Source organism: Zeus faber, assembly GCF_960531495.2.
Source record: "Zeus faber genome assembly, chromosome: 3".
In the NCBI taxonomy this organism is placed as follows: Eukaryota; Metazoa; Chordata; class Actinopteri; order Zeiformes; family Zeidae; genus Zeus; species Zeus faber.
The window spans coordinates 11,724,797-11,747,408 of record NC_137190.1 but is presented as its reverse complement, the minus strand read 5'-3'; the positions used below and the strand labels follow the sequence as shown (position 1 = coordinate 11,747,408).

The window sequence follows — 22,612 nt, the reverse complement described above, 5'->3', positions numbered from 1 at the left end:
TAATAAAGTGTTATCTTATCATCATATCTTATCATGCTTGTGTAACAATTTAAATATCCCTTTTATACCAGGATCTGAATGTCAGATGCGATTTTGCATTGGGTGTGAAGCAAGCTTTAATGTTAACTTGTGTACCTAGATAGTGTACATATGAGTTATTGCTTATCTCATTAAGATTTCTCGACTGCACTGTTTGCAGTTTATTATTTCCCTGCAGGACTCAATAAAGTGTTATCTTAAATGTCCATTATATATATATATATATACACACACACACACACACAGACACACATACATATGTGTGTCTGTGTGTGTGTGTGTGTGTGTGTGTGTATATATATATATATATACACACACACACACACATACACACACACACACACACACACACACACACACACACACACACACACACACACACACACATATATATATATATTTACAATGGACATTTAAGATAACACTTTATTAAGTCCTGGAAGGAAATAATGACATTTTAATGAGATAAGCGATAACTCATATGTACACTATCTAGGTACACAAGTTAACATTAAATCTTGCTTCACACCCAATGCGAAATCGCATCTGACATTCAGATCCTCGTATAAAAGGGATATTTAAATTGTTACACAAGCATGACATATATATATATATATATATATATATATATATATATATATATATATATATATATATATAACAGATGTGGAAAAGATTGGATGCACCACCTGGGATGGATTTGCGGCTCTCTCTCTCTCATCACTGCGTTTAAAACAGGAAAACTCCATGTGCGCTCCAGGAATTACGGGACGCCATCCCATCAGGGAGCGCTGCAAACTTTCTTTTGTTCTTTTTTATTGTTATTATTTCACAGCCAAACAGCCGGAGAGAGCGAAGTGAGTACAGCCAAAGATAGAAACGGAACAAATTGAAGCGAAAATGATTCACACATTCCATGTTTCCGGCCCCGAAGTGACCAATTAGCTGCGTAAACTTTGTCTGGTTCTGGTCGGGCAGGAAGCAGTTTTACTACGTTGTCTTGGCAGCGATCGGTACATTTCTGTTGTTTGTTGTTGTTTTTTTCTTTGAAAACAAAATGTGTTTTGTAAACCACAGGGTATTACGGTGTCATTTGTTTGTCGTCATGCTGAGAAAAAAACAACAAAAAAAACCTTGAATCTTTGAATGTAATTGATTCCGCTTCACATTGATAAATGTGTGTTTCCATAGATAAGACAAGCTCAAATAAGATCACAATTTGCTAATCCCTGGAGGGAAATTCAGGCGTCACAGCCGCATAGAGATAAGAAATAAAGCAAACGACAACAAACACCAAACTGGAAGTCCATTCATTCCTATGGGGAGTTCTCCTCGTCCAATCGAGGCTCCAACGGCCACAAGGGGGAGGATCCGACTGTCGGATGCGATTACAGATTCAGTGTAAAGCATACTTAACACATATATATACTCTCTATATAGCTAGACAAAGTCATGTTAAGTACTGTGCTAACCAGACTGACTAGTGATCCTAATATGGCAGGTGGCAGTTAGTCTACAGTAAGTATATTTATATGACTTGAGGTAATGAAAATGTCAAGTCAATATTTGAAATATATAAATTTATTATGTTGTTCAAACAGGTGGAACTTTATCAGAATGAGTTTATTCCTCCAGGTGCATTTAGGCCTACGAGGAATTTGTCATGGCACGGATTGGTGTATTTCTACAGATGATAAGCCCGATAATGTCCATAAAAACAAAACAAAAAATTATTATTATTATTATTATTATTATTATTATTATTATTATTATTATTATTATTATTATTATAAATATAGCTGCAGGCAGCAATACACAGGGTCCAATATCGACACCAATTAATCTTTTTAATGTTCCCATGGAACGTAGCATCAGATCATGCTGTCGCTCCTCTTTACATCAGCATTGCTCCCAAAACCAGTCAAAACTTTCCGAGTTTCCATTGAACGCAGCCTCGGCTGACGTAATGACACGGTAATGCGCGGTAATACGTTTTCCAAGTCCTGTGGCACGCAGAATTACTAATACAAATTATTAAGAGTCAATACACTTGTTGCGTGTTATGACTTTATCCTAAAAAGGAGAAGGTGGTTGTCTACTACCTGTAGTCCACAGAATCCTACCTCACGGTGTCTCTGTGGAAGGAAATCACTCCGTGTGGACGTTCCCAACAACACGGGTCCATTCAAACAGTTCAAACACTGCATGTCCCTCAGAGACATTTCACCAACTTTTTCAACTTTTGGGACTTCAATAAAACCGACACGATTTGGACACGTTGCTCTGGAACTGCAAGCGAACTCCGTGTGTGAGGTCACAAACACGGGATATGTTTTTGAATGTTTTAGATTCCTCCAGTTTGTGTGTTACGACTGGCTCCAATGCTGCAAAATAAGGAGGAACACGGCACCGGGTTGGACGCAAACAGAATGTGTTTGTATACAGAAAAAGGGCAGGTGTCGTTCTGACGACACCTCAACCGTGTCCGTAGCTCCAGCGGTTGTCCTGGTCCAGACACTTTTAGAATAAATACTAATAAAATAGAATAAAAAGTAAAACATTTAAATAAGTCAAATAAAAAATCCCCAAATATACACAAATAGCTGAAAAATACAAAACAGAAATCAGTCAAATATATGAAAACATAGAGAATATACACATGCTGTTTTATGCAAGTTAAGATAAGTTATAATAGTCTGGCGTTCCTATAATAACTTACAAACTGATGATCATTCTCCATAAAGGAGTCTGCGTCCACATTGAAGCATCTCCTGAAGTAACGATACTGTATGGCAATTAATGTCTGAAAGCCGCCTTTCATCTTCATAGAAAACCCCAATGGCAAACACATTTTATTTATAAAAGGCCCCTGGTGTCTGCCGCTGTATACATGTATATATATAAAAAACTCCATCCGCCCCTTCTCCAACCTTCCTTACAGACCGCTAACGTTATATTCTGAGTTTTGAGCCATTATTACTTGAGTACTGACCCCTTTAGTGCTGTCTGGGTCTCCATTCGAAGGCCACAGACACCTGACCCGCGTCATAGCACAGAACCTTTGAAAAGGAGAGGAGAGGCCATGCACTGAATGACTGACAGAGAAAGACAGCACCGTGCCCCGTGTTGGATGGCCCTGTGAGAGAGCCAATGTTATTTCTTTATTATCAACTATAGCGCAAACCATTCTCAAACAAATGTGTAGATTTAGAAAAATAAAACAATTTGACTTTTTTATATTATATATATTTTATATAGGTTATTAGGTTGTACTGTATATTTTCTAGTTTATTTTCTCTTAATTCTTTATATTTTGACGTTTTCACAGTTTCACCCTTTATTCCAACCCAAAGGCCTATTTCACACTATATCCTATAAATAGTGTATATATATATATATATATATATATATATATATATATATATGATACTTTATGCAATATATTTTGTAGTATATCTTCTCTTAATTAATTGTATATTTTTGAGGATACACACTATATTCCACACTACATCCCATTACTTCCTATGTCTCTACAGTTGAATCACCAAATGCTCAGTGAACAAACAGTACAGCACAGTCCATGGTTCAGTCCATGTTTGCAGATGTAAATGAGCCCCTTGGCCCCCGGGTCCATGGCTGTTTGTCACAATGCTGCCGTTCCACCTCTGTCCGCCTGGAGGGGTTGAACCTCCGCCTGCGTGATTGGGGTGGAGGAAGGGTCTCCATGGCAACCTGGACAACAGTGGCACATGGGCCAAGGGGGTGAGGGGAGGTGGCTGGTGGGGATGATGTGTGTTTCACAGCAAAAGTTTTCAGAAGTCGATAGTTTACGAGCTATGTATTATTTTTTTTTACTCACAGAATGCAATATATATATAGTATTTATTTGTTGGATTTTAATGTATTATATGTATATTTGTATATTTGTATATGTATATATATGTTTATTATATGTATATTTTCATATATCTTACAATTTCCGTTTTGTATTTTTTGCGGCTATTTTATAGTTAATTATATAAAATAGCCGCAAAAAATACAAAACGGAAATTGTAAGAATAAAAAATACATTTTTATTTTATATTTTACTTTTACTTCTGTTTTTTATTATATTTTATAATTTTCTTTGTTATAATTTTTAGACTGTTAAGCTTATTTTTTATTATTTTTTATTATTATTTCTAATAGTCTGCAGTGTAACACATCAAAACTCACCAGAACAAATTTCTAGTATATGTAGATGTACCTGGCGGAACAAATAGATTCTGATATTTATATATTTTTTGATTTTTTTCGAGCCATCCAATTTAGAAAGTGTCTCTTCCTATAGCTTCTACCGTTTGGAATCAGTAGTGGTGAATAAATAAGATATCCATATTTGAAGTGTTGTGTGTTGTTTCTAAGGTTTATTTGAATAAACAACACCGACGAGAATCAAGGTCCTTCAAACCCTTCTGACACCAAAAAGGCTGAAAAATGCAAGCATAAATGCATTTGGTACATTAATAAATAAAATATCATCTGAGATAATAATTGCATTCAAGTTTCAGCCGTATTTGGCGGACAGGGATTTTCACAAATCACAAATCATCTATAACTCACAAATCATTTACAATAATAATAACACATGAATTTACAATTTACCCATGTTTCCCTTGAGTAGCCTATACCAAAGGAAACAAAATATTTTATTAAAAATTTCATGATGGACAATTACTGTATGCAAGGAGGGGGCAGGAATCACTGTCCAAAAAATTTGATCTAATGTAACAGAGAGAGAGAGCGAGAGAGAGAGAACGAGAGAGAGAGAGAGAACGAGAGAGAGAGAGAGAGAGAGAACGAGAGAGAGAGAGAGAGAGAGAGAGAACGAGAGAGAGAGAGAGAGAGAGAGAGAGAGATCAACTGACCACTCATACTACACTGTCATTCTGTATGAGCTCCACGGGAGGAACGGCCCATACGCCGCCTTCCACAGAGCTCGTCTAGACTGGAGCTTCTGGTGCTAAATATTCATGGCCAGGGTGGGAATGAGTGAGCGGCAGGAGCAAGCGCAGCAGATAAGAAGAGAGAGAGATGAAAAGAGACGAGAAGAGATGGAATATTTCCATTCCTCCAACACCCGTTCCCCATTTCCAACAGTGAGCCGATGATGGCAGGTATAATCTTCATAGGCCCTGTGTTTGAGATGATAATGGGCATAATCTCTGTACATTTTGTGCAGAGAGAGAGGGAGAGACTGAAAAGAAAAAAAAAGAAAAATGTCTGAGTGAGACCGGTGACCTTCTCTCACCCTCGCTGGGTTCTGTCTGCAGGGATTTGGAGCCATTCAAATCCGGGCTTTGATGAGCTGGAACCATATAATCCCTCCGCCTTGGTAAATTGGAGAAATGATTCCGGTATGACACAACCTCTGGGTCTGGCTACTCTCCAGTGCGGATAAATGGCAGAATCGCCAAGTGGCATTTGAGAGTATGATCAGCCATAGCCAATGTTCTAAACGCCCCATGGAGCCTCTTTAGTAAGTGCGATGGATTGACAGGCTGAAGAGAGAAAGCCACAGAGAAACAACCTTTTCATTATTCGGCCATTACCTCAATCCAGGGGTAACCCTGTGTAATTACGCACCTCCATCCGGGTTTTTTCTTCTATTTGATAATGACAAGATTCCAAGAAGGCTTAAAACTTGGGTGAGAGAGAGTGAGGGTGCAGTTACATGAAGCAGTACTCAGGATCTGATTTTGAATTCCTTACGCTGATAATTAGGGGGCTACAAATAGAAGCCCGGTCTGGCAAAATAACTTCAAACACTCATTCACTACACCGAAGCAGAGTACCTCAGGTACCTCAATGTCATCATAAATCTCTATAAACCAGCTCCAAATGGCTTAGTTGGCCACAAAGCTGCAACAACCGCGATAAGTGCCAGCGTGAGTATTTCACTGGAGTTGTCAAAAAAGACTTTCTGTCCCCAACATTGGGTTCTGGATATCTCCCTGAACAGATATGTCCTTATCTTACCCACTTAGTCCTTTTTGTTCCAGGTCGGACATAAGGCCGGAACAATCTTCTGCCGCTTGAGTTTGTCCCTTCTGTTTCAGCTTCGGCATCCACTGTACTTCCCCATGTTGATTTTGGCCTGCCGCTCCGCCCATTCCCAGTCGGTGTGTATCTGAGGGCCACTTTGGGGATCCGCTCTGGTGGCATTCTCAGCACGTAATGTCCAAGCCAGCGGAATCTGTTTGTTCCTCCAGCCCATGGTCGTGTACGGATTCTCACTGGAGATCTTTGGCCACGCCATCTTGGAGATCTTGTTTGGCGACACTGTGTCAGAGATCTTGCTTGGCCACAAGATGTCGGAGATCTCGTTGAGGCACGTGTTCCCTCACGGTGTTGGTATGACATGCTAAAACCAAACCAGCACACTGGCTTACGGTGCAGGTTTTTGTTGCACGGCGGCAGGGGTTGGTTGGGCTTGACATTCCTGGAGGCTTGTACACAACGCAAAGCCAATCCAGCCCCATGTGGGGTGAGACTGTAAACCATGACCATGAACTCTTAATCCATCTGAAACCAGAATCGGCGGACAGTTGGCCATTAGGCCAGAAACCCCCTCCCGTGAAAAAAAAAAACCTCTACCACAACACCACTATTCTGTCACTGCTCAGTGAGGGCCAACACCAGTGCCACTACTGACATCCAACCCTCACTATCACCATGTCCGCAGAGCTTCCTCCAAAGCTGCTCTGTTTTCTTCTCCTTCACAGCCAAGAACTAACCCTTCCAGCTCTTTCAGACACATCCTTTTGAGCTGAGCTCGGAGAACGACATTGAAACCCAAGTTCAAAAAGGAATGACAAAGCTGATGTGGCAACAGACCTTTTTACAGATTCCTGCTGATCCAATAAAGGTAAAATGTACTAGATCGGTAGTGGCAATAGTACTAATATAAAAATGATAGCAAGTATAACTATTACTGCTACTAGTGGTGCTACAAAAACATAATAGTATTAATATTGTTATTAATAATAATAATAATAATAATAATAATAATAATAATAATAATAATAATAATAATAATAATAAATATAGCTGCAGACAGTATTACACTGGGTCCAGTTAAGTCGTGTTATGCATGTATTACAGTTTTCTGTGTGGATTTTCCAAGTTTACACTGAGCACCGCATCGGCTCCCCAGTTTGTGGGCTCCTGGTTGCTTGTCTGGCTGAGCAACCGCTATGCGATCTACACAGTGCAACCCTCCGAATGCGAACGAGCACCCAGAGACGGAACCGGACTTACATAACATCGGTTCATGATGTCACAAAGCGCCTTGATTCACAGACAAATTAAGGTAAGCAAATGTAAATATGAATCAACCAGGCCTCAACCATGTCCGTGGGTTCAGCGATTGTCGTGTTCCAGAGACTTTTAGCCGAAAAATGCCAAGGAGAATAATAATAATAAAAATTCAAGCAATAATAATTATAATAAAAAAAAAATATATATATATATATATATATATATATATATATATAGCTGCAGGCAGCAATACACTGGGTCCATTTTAGTCGTGTTAGGTACGATTTTCGGTAATCCGAGATCAAACTATACAAATTCAGCCTGATACTGACCCGAGTTATGATTCCATGAAACCCCAAAAAGGTTGACGTCTTTCTGTCATTATTTAGAATTTTCCAGGTACTAGTTTTCCGATGCCTTCCAAGAACAGGAAACGCATCATGGACGCACACAGTTGGGGTGGACTTGACCCGACGTGGTGACGGCTTTCTGTGGATTATATATTTTGTTTGTGTCCAAGTTTTCCAACGGGTTCCAATTCCATGGAATCCGAAATGGGTTGACGTCTTTCTGGGATTATTTACAATTTTTAGGGTACTGGTTTTCTGAATCGTTCCAAGTACATGAACCGCATCATGGACTCGCACAGTTTGTACGTTATGATTTCCCTGAATCGCGCAAAGTAAGGTGAGACACAACGATTCAAGATTCAAGATGTTTATTTGTCACATACATCTAAATACAAGAATACATATATGTAGTGTAATGTCAATGCAACGCACCCAGAGATTATGCACAATAAGTACTAACTGACACAATAAATAACTTACTAACTAAACTAAACTAACTAGCTAAACTAACTAATTCCTAAAACGTAATGCAGTTAGTGAATAGAATAAAATAAAAGTAAAAAGGTAATATACTGGATACAAAATAAAAATGAGAGGAATAGACTATTATGGTATATACAGATACCGTATGTGCAGTAAAGTGGCATGTGAATAAAGTGAGGTAGTGTGTGTGGAGCTATACAGTACAGTATACAACAGCACAGCATGCAGTAACCCAGAACAGTGATACAGTATGCAATACAGTATGCAACATACAGCACAGTAAGGCAGTGGGGCCTATTTGTGTGTCTCAGTGAGGGCCCCTGGTGAGTTCTGCGTTGACAGTTCTAATGGCTTGCGGGAAGAAACTGTCTGTCTCTCTGTTCCCACTGCGTGACTGCGGAGGCGCTTGCCTGACCACAGCAGCTGACACAGTCCGTTGGGGTGTTGAGGATCCTTCATGATCCTGCGGGCTCTGCTACTACACCTCCTGGTGTATAAGTCCTACAGGGAGGGGAGGGTAGTTCCAGTGGTACGTTCTCCTGAACGCACCACCCTCTGCCGGGCCCGCCTGTCCTGGGCAGTACAGCTCCCAAACCAGGCAGTGTTGTTGCCTGTCAGGATGCTCTCCACTGCTCCACAGTAGAAGGACTTGAGGATCCTCACTGAGACTCTGAATTTCTTCAGCTGCCTGAGGTGGTAAAGACGCTGCCTCGCCTTTCACCCCAGAGCGTTTGGATATAAAGTCCATGTTAAGTCCTGATGTGGCCTCACAGGTACTTGAAGCCCCTCGCCCTGTCAACAGAAGTCCCATTAATCACCAAAGGCGCGTGCGTCCTTGGTTGTAATCCTCTTCTGAAGTCCACAATCAGCTCCTTAGTTTTGCTGACGTTCAGGAGGAGGCTGTGTTCCTGGCACCAGAGTGACAGGTCAGCCACCGCCTCGCGCTAGGCCTTTTCATCGTCGTCGGTGCTCTAACACAGGGTTAGATGCAAGCAGAATGCCTTAATTTACTAAAAGACCAAAGAGACAAAATATCCATCGAACAGCCCCGCCGGCGTCAACCAGGTAAGACGGTACACAGACGCGTTGTTTGTAACCCCGACAAAGCGATAGACTCTATAGCGCGCACCTTGCACGATGCGGACAGACGTTCGAAAACAGGACCTGCACATTTATAATGAAATGGATGATGCCCCAAAGCGTCTTACTCCACAAACTCATCTGGCTCCACTACTCGACCGAACGTTGCCGTGTCGGCGATGCACAAACATTCGGCTACTTCCTGTCAGATTTCATCAGTATTTCACTAATTCCTGTTCCGTATGTGAATCTATATGGAAAAAGCTTTAACCACGACATGTCAGTGACGTCCAGTTTCTAACGAGACACCAAGTGTGTTCGTGGGTCCAACTGTTGTCGTGTTCCAGACACTTTTAGCCCAAAAAAGGCCGAGGAGGATAATAATAATCCTCACAACCATACGGTTCCATCCCGTAGTATAATAATAATTATGATGATATTAAGTAATAATAATTAATCATTATGATCCATTTCTTTAGGTAAAATATACAATCTGTATTTATGAAGAAAGTAAAAACTCTATATGGACGATTAGAATTTTTTAATTTTGATAGAGGAGCAGGAATCAGGGACTGTGCTCTCTCCAATTTCAGAAATGATGCAAAGGTAGCCAATGTCAAGCCTTTGCAATTACCCTTTTTATATTTAATCAGAATTTAATCTGCCTTTACAGCAATTATAAGTAATTGCATTTGCACAGTCATTAGATGTTTCAGACCATTAAAAATCACTGATACTTATGCGCAGTGTTTGTATGTTTCCGTGTATCTATCTTCCACAAATGCCTGCATACAGCGTGACCCTTAAGCGTACTTCACACTGAAACCAAAAACGCAGCCAACATTTGGATCCTCCCACTAGTGGCCGTCGGATGAACTGCATCTGGGTTTCGTGTCAAAAAAATATGTCAGGGAAATATATATATTTTTCACCAGTACAGCTTGCCAGTTTCCCAGTTTGCAGAATTTGACTTTCCATAGGAATTAATGGACCTCCGGTTTGATGCTGTCTTTGTCGGAGTCTGTGCGAACTAAGCTTTATGGTACATTGATTGTTTCATTTTGTGGTTGCTATAGTGGTTGCTTTTTAAAGTCTTTGGTGTGAGTGTTTTTCGCTTTTCACCTTCAGAGTTTGTTTTCCCACGAGTCGTTTGGTCGATTGTGCTCTAGCTATGGTGGGCCTTCAAAAAATAAAAACATATAAATAACAATCACATTAATAATAAAAAAAAAAAATCACATTATTTAAGTGCATTTGAAAGGACCATACCCGAGTAGTATTGAGTTTGAGATGAGTTTACATTTTCCTGATAATAGCTCACGTTTTTATTTTTTTTGTTTTGTTTTTTTGGGGGGTCATTTAGTTTTGGAAAATTGAATATGTGAAAAACTTGCCTTAAAACTGTAATTGTTAGGCAGGTCATTCAGATTAATATTGACCATTTAATAAGTTATGGTTATCCCCCACTCTGGTTTATGAAATCATATAAAAACGGAACGAGAGAGTCCAGTCAGTCAGTCCATATAATATATTCAACATAAAATAGTTTTGTCACTTATCTTATAACCAGAATGGGGTTTCAGTCACATCCCGTTAGATCAGCTGTTTAAGTTGAGCATTATACATTAAAATGATGAAATCTGATATGTAACACAAGGTGCTAGTGGATCGTCATTATACCGAGGGTGCCATTATTTTAACAAAAGTTTATTTGGAAGAAAGAAGATCCCCCAAATAACCCTGCGGTCTAATATCTTCCAGTGGCTGTTATCTCTGTTCTCTGATTGGGAAAGATTTGAGGAACAGCGACGTATCTGTCTTTGCCCTGAAGAAATACATAATTGCCTCCCAGCAGTTGTTTTATTTCACATTTAGTCTGGGATTATTCGATTATCTTTTGAATAATATCCGTCCATATCGGTTCGTCTTGGTACTAAAATGCTAAGCGAGCAAACTGTTTAAAACTCACTTTCTGTTGATTACTCTAACTCTAATTCAAAGCCTTTTTTATATTGAACCCAACAATGATTGCATAATTTAAGGGCTTTGTTGTGTAATGTATGTTGTACTGAAAGCAAACTTCACTCTACATTAAAAATATATAATATGAATTTGAAAGCCATAAGACGAACGTTCAAATTTAGAATACGTCAGTGCGAATCCTCAGCCCAAACCCTGAAAAGCCGACAAAGACAATGGTGGGATATTGGTGAGGGGTTGTTTTCCGGCGTTCTAAGTACCTCTGATGACATCACTTATTTATAGGAAACATTTATCATTAATTCAAAAGCACAGCCTCACAGCGGGGGAGCTTTATTGCATCCCGCCTAAAACATGCATTAGCGGTTAATCAAAGAATTATGTTGTCAAATAAAAATTCCCACAATAATTCACACAACATACACAAATAGCCCAAATGTATAAATACAGAACTGAAACTGGAAAATATAGAAATAAAAACAAAGTAGAATGTCCACAACACGGGTGATGACTGGCGTGTTTGTGTTCAAAAATCTTTGCGATGAATTCAAGTGTCTTATTTGGTTCTCACTTTCCCTTTGCGATGCAAAATGATTAATTAAGATCAATCTCCCCTACCAGATTCCACGATTTGGTTTGTGCCGCTGGAACGCCAACATTTGAAAGAGTTTAAAGAGCTGAATCGGCTGCAGTTTGACTGTATCATTTTACTTCAACTGATCTCCGTTAACACAACATATTCAACATTTTAATCACACTCACTGTGATATATATATATATATATATATATATATATATATATATATATATATATATACTTTTAACACACACACACACACACACACACACACACACACACACACACACACACACACACACACACACACACACACACACACACACACCTTACTGTAGTTTGCGGCATTTAAATTCACAAAACTAAGCTCTTTGGCACCATCAAGCGTCTAAAATGTGAAAGCGCATGGCTGACGAAGCGATCTGAAATGGCTAACAAGGTCACAAGCATAATAATAATAATAATAATAATAATATAAATAATAATAATAATAATAATAACAAAAATAATACTAATATTAATAATATTAATAATAATAACAAGAATAATATTATAATAATAATAATAATACTAACAATAATACTAATATGAATACGATTATGATTATGATTATGATTATTATTATTACTATTATTATTATTATTATTATTATTAATAATAATAATAATAATAATAATAATAATAAGAACAATAATACTAATATGGATATGATTATGATTATGATGATGATGATTATAATAATAATAATAATAATAACAATAAACGACAGCAGTTATTAATAAGGACTGATAGCAGTAACTGTCATTTCATTCATTCATTACAGTAGCGCCTTTCGAGGAACCCGGGGGCACTTTACAAAAACAAGAAAATTACCAGGAAAAAAAAAAATAATAATACTAATAATGAAGGCAGACAGAATAGAGGGCAAAGGGGGGAAATAAAACAAGGACAATTAGAAAAACATTTATATTTCCAAAAAAAAAAAAAAAAAAAAAAGAATAACAAACCCATGAAAACTGATCGTTTCCCTCGCGTCGCTCTGCGCCGCTTCAGCACCACGGACAGAGAAGCGACGCCGCGATTGGAGCGACGCGCTCCGCGGGCGGATCGGAGCGGCCCTCGCGATTGGCCCGGAGGGGACCCCCCGGCGGCAGTGTCGCGCGCGGCGATTGGTCGCCCGACCCCCACCGTTCCGCCGCCGCGGGAGGAGCGAGCACCGGGGGCGGCGGGAGCGCGGAGCAGAGCCGCAGGTGAACCGGTAAAAGCCCCCCCCCCCCACCCCCGCCTCAAGGACCGTGCGCCGTTGCCGCTGGCTTCGCTGGGACCATGGAGCGCCGTGCGCCCCGCTGAACCCGCTCTCTGCTGCGGGTAAGCTGCTTAGTCCGAATCCCTAAATCCACCGGCAGCGGCCGAGCGAGCGCCGCTGGTGAGTCGCTCGCAGGAGTTTACGAGACTGATCGTGTCCCGGGACGGTGTCACCTTTTCTTTCGAGGGACCCCCGGTTAGTTACTAGCGTCACCATGTTAACGTCTGTATTTACGGGTGTTATTGTTGGGAAAAGCCTGCACTTCAACCGGTAAGGGTTGAGTTGTCGAAGCCCCAAATCCGCGACGGGGCCCATATGGTGGAGCGTGCATGCACCTGTCAAATCCTCACGGGCTTAAAACCCGATTTCAACAAGGCTGTTTGCGATAATGCTGTTACTATGCTGTATTTACCACTTTGCCCGATTTGGATGGATAACAACAAGCACACAGGTGCGGAATGAACTGCGATAAAGTGGCTGGGATATTCAAACTGTGGTATGCGGCTGGATATCGTCTGGGACTTTGTCTATTTTAATATCCCAGCGGAGTTAAATGTCGTGTTTGAGGCTGCATCAAAGTAAAACGATGTCACATCCTGAAGTCCATGGACTGCTGTGCCTGTTCTAATCAATGGGCTTCCACAATACAGTTCCAGTGACTGTTATCGGTAATATTTTTGTGTGTAAATATATTAAGATGAAAACAATAGCCATCCCCAAAAATATTCAGTCATATTATCAATATCAAGGTATTCATCAAAAGATATTCGGAAGATTTCCATGCACTAACTTTCCACTTTCTTCTCTCGTTACAGGTGGAAGAGTTTGAGAAAGAAAATCAACAAATATAAAAGAAAAAAATCCTCATTGAGTGAAAAATGGCTGGTATGAAAATCACGTTATAAACAAATGTTGGTGTATTATTATTAGGGGTCCAGCCCTGAAGAGGTGGGAGCTTTATTGCTTTTGGTAATAAATAAAACAACGTCAGTAGTGTGTGGATGTATCTCACAGACAACATCAATAAAATGTCTGTCCGGGGCAGTTCCAACATGATGTCATGCAAGTTTGATTCAGATCGGTCTGTTACTGTGGCATAATTTAGTAGAAAACTCTTATTTTTTGTCATTGGAGCAACGCATGCGCAAATGGCAGCTCACACAGGTCACATGATAGCATTGCAGTCTAGTTGTTGTCTAGTCCGGTTGTTGAACAACCGGGTCCTCACCAAGACGGAGGCATGTACAGATGTAACTGACGTCAGACTTTCATGGATATAATGTATCTGACGAACCCACAGACAATCTGAATAAGATGTGTATTCGGGGCAGTTCCAAGATGGCGTCGTTTGAGTTTCACCCAAATCAGTTCAGTATTGTGGATGGAGTTTGATCAACAATAACGACCTCACCAAGATGGCGCCACCATGCACAGATGTATAAATAGGCTGTAAAAAAAACATCCTATTTATTTATATTTGCAAAAAACCTGCAGGTGTAATGTAATCGACCTTCTCGTTTGGATCTAATTTTTTATATAGCCTTGAGACTGAGTTCATGAGACAAAAGTCCTATTTTCCTATCAAAGATTTGTATTTATAGCTTTATAAAAATACATTATTATTGTGGCAATTTTCTGTAGATTTACAAAGTGCCATAAAATAATTGCATCACCCAAAATGCATGAATAATTGTGATAATCGTGATTATCATTTTAACAATAATCATGCAGCCATACTTCAGAGTGATAACCGCCGCTAAGTGCGACGTAGGAAACCCACCCACACCCGCAAACACCACCCGATCATAGAATTACACTGTAACCAGGCCGGAACGAAAGAACTTCTGCAGTCACAAAACACACCAAACAGAGGCAAAGCAACAGAGCCAAAGCACACTCCTACATTGAACTTTAACGGAGGGCCGACTACCCTGTACCCCACGTATTGCTGCCCGCAGCTATATTAATTATTATTATTATTATTATTATTATTATTATTATGATAATATTTTCTTTTGCCCGTTCCAGAGCCAAACTTCCCCCCTCTGCCGGGTTTCATCCCCATGAAGCCGTGTTTCCACCAGGACTTTGACGACATCCCGGAGCAGCACCGCACCATGTGCAAGAGGATGTACCATCTGTGGATTTGTGAGTCCTTCCTCTTCATGTCTTTAAAATGTTCACGATAGGCTGAGAATAAAAAGGTTTTTTTTTGTTGATTCAATATTTTAGTCACGCTTCATATGATTTAGTTGGGGGAGGGTCCAATTGTCTAGTAAGGATAGGCTTTATACAGTATATATATATACATATACATATATATATATATATATATACTGTATATATATATACAGTATGCAGTATACAGTACTTTACTATCCAGTATATAGCTTTATGTAGTTAAATTGAAATCTCTTTTTCCAAGAAACCTGAGAAATAGTTACATTTATGAAAAAACCCCAAAAATACACGAATATCAACAATAAAACTATTCAAACGATCCAGGGGAAAGAGTGACTCACTTCACTTCAAGTTCGAGGAAACGTAAGTTGTCATTGTGACGACGGCGTGACATCGGAACACAGGCAGATGAGACAGCGGAGCCACACGCAGACCGCCAGACCACGCCTCGGGCTCGGACCGGCGTGGCCTTCCGTCCGCCTCGTCATTGCCCTTGAAGCGAGCGCGATCTGTGATTTCATGCGCGTTATCGGCGTCTGCATACGGCGTAGGAGCCATGGCAACGTTTTTACAGGTTATTCACATCCGCACGGAGACTGATCCTGAATGTGGACTGTACCGCTTCACGCCGCGTCCATTGAAGACACCTAAAGTGAGCTCCTGTCTCCGGGTACTTTTCGGGGAGAGTGTTTGGCTCGCATGCGTAGCCACGTGAGGGCAGAGCAATGTTCATAAGGAAAGACATAATGTTGATATTTTTCGATTGCATTATTTGCTTCTTGTTTTTCTTTGTTTTCTGGAGAAGGACATGTTTGGCTGCTCTGGTCCGCGCTGTCGCTTTATTGTTTCGTGAACGGAAATAACACCTTTTTCCCCCCCCACTCTTGACAGATTCCTGTAAACGGTGAACCTAGAGGCAGGTATCCAAAGCCTAAATTTGACCGTGCTTGCTCCTTCATTTGCTCATTTATTGTTTTTTTTTTAATTTTTATTCAAAAAAAACATCTTTCCATCTTTCTTGCATGTGCATGAACTATTTGAACGCTGCAGCGTATCCCTTTGGCCCTGTCCTGCATGTTTGATTTCAGATCTTTATGGATTTTTTCTTTTTATGGTGTTTTGTAATATATGCATTATTATATTTTTTATTACTTAAATCAATATATTTCGGTGCTTCTCAACCCTTTTTCTGCCTCGGCACACTTTCTGCAATTAAAGATTCCCACAGCAGCACACCACTATCCTGTTAAACACATAAAACATCACAAACATATTATTAATATTATTATTATTATTATTATTATTATTATTACTGCTTACTAATAGCAATGGAAGATTCGCAAACAATTTGTTCATCACAAACAAATCTTTCATATGATTCAGGAGTCCTGAGTCACCCCGGCAACAGAGTGGGCGAGCGAGTGAATCTTCCAATTCACAAACTGAAAATACTTAGGATTACATTAAAGTCTCAAGGCACCAAACAAGGCCAAGGCGTTTGGCAGAATCAAAGTGAATAAGACTGAATCTTTGCATTCCACCAAAATAAAAAGTTTTGTCAGAATTGAAGGATTCTTGTGAGAAATTACACGCGTTCACCATGTGTTAGACCAACGGAATCAAACAAACAATTAGTTGAAAAGTCACCTTGAAAAAACTACTATTTTGACACAGTGACTCGTCTAGAACCCAAAAAAACAAAAACAGTCGAACCTTTCACCACTTTGAGAAGGCCTCACTTTCAGAACACAGAGCGGCTATTCTACTGCAACAGAATTGCAAAATGCAATTTTGATCTTGCAACACAAAACCAAATTTCCTAACGAAGCAACTTTTTATTTTTATTTTATTTTTGAATTTCAAACGTTTTTACGGCAGACTAATGGCTGAAAAACACTGCTCTACTGCATGTTTGGCTTGACCAGAATAACTGATCTAGCGTGTTTTTCCAAAATGAGATCCTCCTGCACAGCACATTGCATCTTCACTGTGAACCGTCCACTGAATCTGACGTGCAAATTCACAAAGAACGGACAGCGGCTGCTAACTGCACCATGAATTGTGCATGAATTGTGCCTGCTTTCTGCGCCGTCTAAGAGTCTGATTCACAAAATATATTGCGCTTGTGGTATGCCGGCGCAAACACGCCCGGAAAGTTTGGCTGCTGAGTGCAATTTGCCCTTGTTTTGTGTCTGATTGCAATGATCCATGTGGAAAAGTAAACAACCCGTGCGTCCGTCAGCGAGCGAGTCATTTACACCACTGCTCTAACACTTGCCTGTTTAATGAATTATCAGTCTTGAATAGATACAAAACTTTAAATTATTGTCGCACAGTAGTAATTTGGGTTTAAAGTGTTAAACGAAAATATAAAATTGTCAGGAAATCCTTGGAGGTGCTGTGCCGGTGCTATGCCAAATCCTGACGGGGCGTTTGAGTATAGTGGAAATTGTTCGCCGGGGGACATCTGATTACTACAGGATCCTGGGTTGTACTAAGTATTCCTTGGTTTATGTGCAGTGACAACAAAACATTTAAATAGTATGGCTAAATCTATCATTTATTTATCTTTAATCTAAATTTTTACTTAAGAAATTCTAGTTCTCACTGAATCTTAATATTACAATGTAGAAATGACAGTTAATTAAATATATTTTTCTCGACAAAGTTCCAAGCCACGGCACTGGAAGCCGCAGCCTGCGGAGCTGTCCGTGGTCCTGCAGGTTCAAGGCCATCGGTGGTTCAATGCCAGTTTTGACCACTTTATCACTCTCCCCTATAACTTTGAGTCGTTTCTTTTCGATGTCTATTGAGTTTCATGGGAATTATAGAAACTGTTTTTGTCAATGTTTGTAACGCCTCATTGTACAAAAAATTATTCACAATTTCAACAAGTTGCTTTTGGAGTGCGTTTTGAAAACCACCACCGACTAGTGCGCATTCCACTAATCACAGATGCTGTGAAATAAGATTTATAATTATAATAACAATGATGTCAAAATATTATTAACAGATCACTGGAAAGTCTGGGTGTGACACCCCTTATAAATGTGCCTCAGTTGCACCATCTCACTGAAGACCTTTTTCAGTTTTCGGTCTTACACAGTTACCACCAGGTCTCTGCAGGCGGTTAAAGCTCTAACTGCAACGAGGCTCCTTTGCATAGAAATGGGACAATTTTGCACCAAATGTATGAATAATACCTCATTTAAATACTCGCAAAAACCACCGGTGCACCGGGGCGCTATTTGTGTGGCAGCGCAGCTAGTGGTGCATTTCACGGTGTGTGGTGCTTTGTGAAATGGACGCTCGGCTTTCCTGTTATTTGCACCGGTTTAGCAGCTACAAAAGACGTGCAATCGCTCTGTGAATTCGCCCCCGAGTGTCTTACTTTCACAGTTTATCAGAGAAACCTGGAAATGAGGAGTTTCTGACCAACTACGTGAGCGTGATACCCGATTACAACTTTAATTCCTCTAGTTCTTACTGATAAGAACCAGAGAAAACAGACAATGGAAATGGAAGGAAGCCGTTTCTAAATGAGTGCGCTTCCTTAACGTGCATCCAAATCCTAAAATGTGCTTTTCAGTGAACAGCGCCACGCTGGCGGTGAATCTGGTCGGCTGCTTCGTCTGGATGTTCGGCGGCGGCGGCGTCACCAATTTCGGCCTCGCCATCATCTGGCTGCTGATGTTTACACCCTGCTCCTACGTCTGCTGGTTCAGACCCATCTACAAAGCCTTCAAGTAAGAAAAAAAAACATGGTAAAATAAATGCATATAAATGCAATAAATTGCATAATGTTTAAAATGCAAACGTTTAAAATGCATAATGCTAAAGATGCATAATGTTTAAAATGCATATGGGGAATGGTAAACCATAGCTTCATATTATATTGTTTAAACATTAAAAAAAACATATAAAAAATGCACAGAGGGCTTGGTAAAGCATGGCCTAATAAGGAGCGCTACTGGAGGTATTTTCTGCCTGCTGCCATTGTTATGCCACACACGTGCATGTGTGTTTACTGCCAGTTTTTGGTTTTGGTTTAGAGGCTTATTACCATAATGTGTTTCACGTTATTGAACATTTATCTTTATGCTGTTATTGTATAGGACGGTACATCTCATTTGTGGACATTACCTTTATATTTTTCTGGCGTTCTTCATTTTTATACTTCTTTATTGGGTTAGGTAAAATTACTTTCTAAGACATTTTAATGGCACAGTTTTACGAAATGTCGATTATTCCGTCCGGTGTTCCACAACGGAACGCGAAAATGGCGATTAAAGGCATACACCGGGGAAAGGGCAGAGCCCTGAAACCCCGCCCTCCCCTGGCTCGCTGTTCGCTTTTTATTCAAAGTTTATTGATATTACACGTGTAACGTGTCCAAATCGCACCAAATTCGACACTGCATCACCTCCTTGGATCCCCAGTAATACACCCGCCCGGTGTGAAGTACATCGGATGATCAGTTATCTCTATATGAGGACATACAGACAGACAGACTATTTCTGGTTCTCATAAATCTTAAGCTTGGATGTTGAAAAGAGCCCAGGTCAGAGGAGGTGTGGCTGCCAGCACAGTGTTTCAAAATAAAAGCACAGAATCAGAAATTCCCTACACTTAAAAAATACACGCGCACACACACACACACACACACTCTTTGATTTTTGAGAAGGTCATGCCTGTGGTCATCCCCTTTTTCGCCCGTGGTCCACACGAAACAGGCCCTTGACCCAGTTTTGGAATGGGAGCCACCAGTTGAGAACCCCTGCAGTAGCCAGTGTATTGTGTAATACTTGTAGTTACTAGTTACTTTTTTTATGACATATAATAAAATAACAATAATTCTCTTTTCTGCGAAGGTCGGACAGCTCCTTCAACTACATGGCGTTCTTCTTCGTGTTCATGGCTCAGGTTGGGATCAGCATCATCCAGAGCATCGGCATCCCGGGCTGGGGCGTTTGGTGAGGACAATAAATACAATGAAATAAATTAAAAACTTACCGGGAAGCTAGGTTATTCAATCAGAGGAAACTCCAAATCTGAATGGAAATGAGACCAAATGCAAAGAATGACAAAGCTGCCTAGGTGATTTGGCCGGAGAATCTTATCTGCAAAAGTTCAATATTTATATAATATTATATAATATTTATTTTAATATGTTTCATACTTTCACATGTTTTTACCACTTTTTAAAAACTCTTCACACACTTACGCACAGCAGTTCAATTAAAGATTTTTTCATCATTACTTTGACACAATGTATTCAGTGAATTCCTTCATCACTCAAGCTCAATGGCCATAGAGCATTACTTTATTATTATTATTATTATTATTATTACTTTTATTATTTTTATTAATATTATTATTTTGGGAGAAATAATTGAGTTGATCTCTCTTTCCAGCGGCTGGTTGGCCACCATGTCCTTCTTCAGCTACAACATCCTGATCGCGCTCGTCATGCTCGTCCCCACGCTCATGTTCACCACCGTGGCCTCGCTCTCTTTCATCGCCCTCACCAAGGTCAGGTCCATCCACCTTTTTGCCCCCCCCCCCATTTGTTTTTATTTAATTTTTTTTTAAATAGGTCACTCACAAAGTTCAATAATAAATAAATAATGCAGATTATAAAAGGGGAAATTTCAAAATCAAGTCTGGTTTTTGTGTGTTGTGTTATTTTTCTCACTATATAAATTTCGCGCTATATAAATCAAATTATTCTACATTCCTGCAAACTTGCACAATTGAGTGAAATGTTGATTGAAAGGGTTTTTTTTGGTTTATTGCATATTACCACATTTTTCTGTTGTCTATTGTTTTAATGTCAGCTGCTGTTGCACCGAAATATCAATCCAGGGGGCAAATTAAGTTCCTATTTTATTACGATACTTGTTCCATTATGATTATTTGTGGAACACAATTAACATAATCACCATACCTGCAGAGATGAAAATGCAGACATGAATAAATGTTTTCAGCAGAACTACTTCCCATGTTTAACTGGATCCTCCCTGTAGATCCATAACTTCTACCGGGGCAGCGGGGGCAGTATGTCCAAGGCCCAGGAGGAGTGGACCACGGGGGCCTGGAAGAACCCGCACGTCCAGCAGGCCGCCATGGGGGCCGCCGCGGGGGCCATGCAGGCCGAGTACTCCAGCCCCCAGTACGACCAGAACCAAATGTAGAGAAACCAAATATACCATCGTGGAAATGTAAACTATTTAATTTTATTGAAATGATTTAAATCAACTAAATCCCATTTGGATTTTATTCATCGACAGCTAAAAACGTGTATTTATGATTCATCTTACAGGCCATGTACTGTAAAATGTCACACTGTTTGATGCATATCATGAATTTGGGGGAAAAAATTCGCAGACTAAATAGTATTATAGAAATATGAATAAAATATATACAGTATACATATATGAAGAATATTTTCACCATTTCGAGAGCTGAATCTTTCACATTTATATACACTTCCAACATTCTGGACAACCAGCATGAAGACATTGAGAAAATGATACATATATTTGTTCATAAATATGAACTCATTTAAAAGTTGTAAAGAAAAAAGATCATTAGAGAGTGTCGCTGCATGTACCGTGTTACCGGGGAAAAGAAGAGCGGAGTGACCGGTAAAGTTAGAAAAGAACGGTACTGTCGTCGAAGTTTCAGTAAAACGTCAACCTGTTTGTTTCAGAACATACAGTATAGTTGGGTTGAATTATTTTGTGTTTAAATAATGAGTAATAGTGTTTTTATTTTTTTAGTAAATTGTAATTTTTCTGACAAAATATTTATATTTAATGTGGTGTTTGTATTTATCCTCATCAATACCATAGACATGACTGGGCAACACTGGAAACAATGAGTCAGTTCTACATTTGGATCAGCTTAAAAAAATGCTTCAATATGTTTAACTTGTGGTTTTTTCTTCCAACTCAGAATGTCTCAATGTCTCACATTGTTATTTATATATTGGTATAACAATTTCTTTTTACATGTATTAACATTGATGGGATGACCTGCAGTAGTTGTTTTCAGTGTGTGAAGGGTGATGAGGGCTTTTCACTCCATTCCATGTCTCCACCAGATGATTTCAGTCAGAAAGTGAAAGTTTTGTTTTCATTGAAATCAGCTGCTGGAGTCACGGGTTGCCAGTTGTAGGAAAACTCCGGCTTCAGAAAGTAAAACTCCCGTTTCCACGAGTTGACTCAAAATCCCGGGGTGGAGTTTTCCTTTCAGAACCTGGATTTTCTACCTTCTTGTCCCCCCTGTTGGCCAGCCCTGCCATTAGAAATGCAC

The 22,612-nt window shown here is 39.8% G+C and overlaps 1 protein-coding gene across 1 annotated transcript; it reads left to right on the top strand.

Moving 5' to 3' along the window:
* Nucleotides 1-6,293: 6,293 nt before the first annotated feature.
* scamp5b (secretory carrier membrane protein 5b) lies at nucleotides 6,294-21,489 on the top strand (the record flags this gene model as incomplete). Its single annotated transcript, XM_079997994.1, has 6 exons — nucleotides 6,294-6,432; nucleotides 15,143-15,262; nucleotides 18,885-19,041; nucleotides 20,167-20,268; nucleotides 20,710-20,827; nucleotides 21,322-21,489. The coding sequence occupies 6 exons, from the start codon at nucleotides 6,294-6,296 to the stop codon at nucleotides 21,487-21,489; spliced, it is 804 nt and encodes a 267-aa protein (XP_079854120.1).
* Between the last annotated feature and the right edge of the window lie 1,123 nt (nucleotides 21,490-22,612).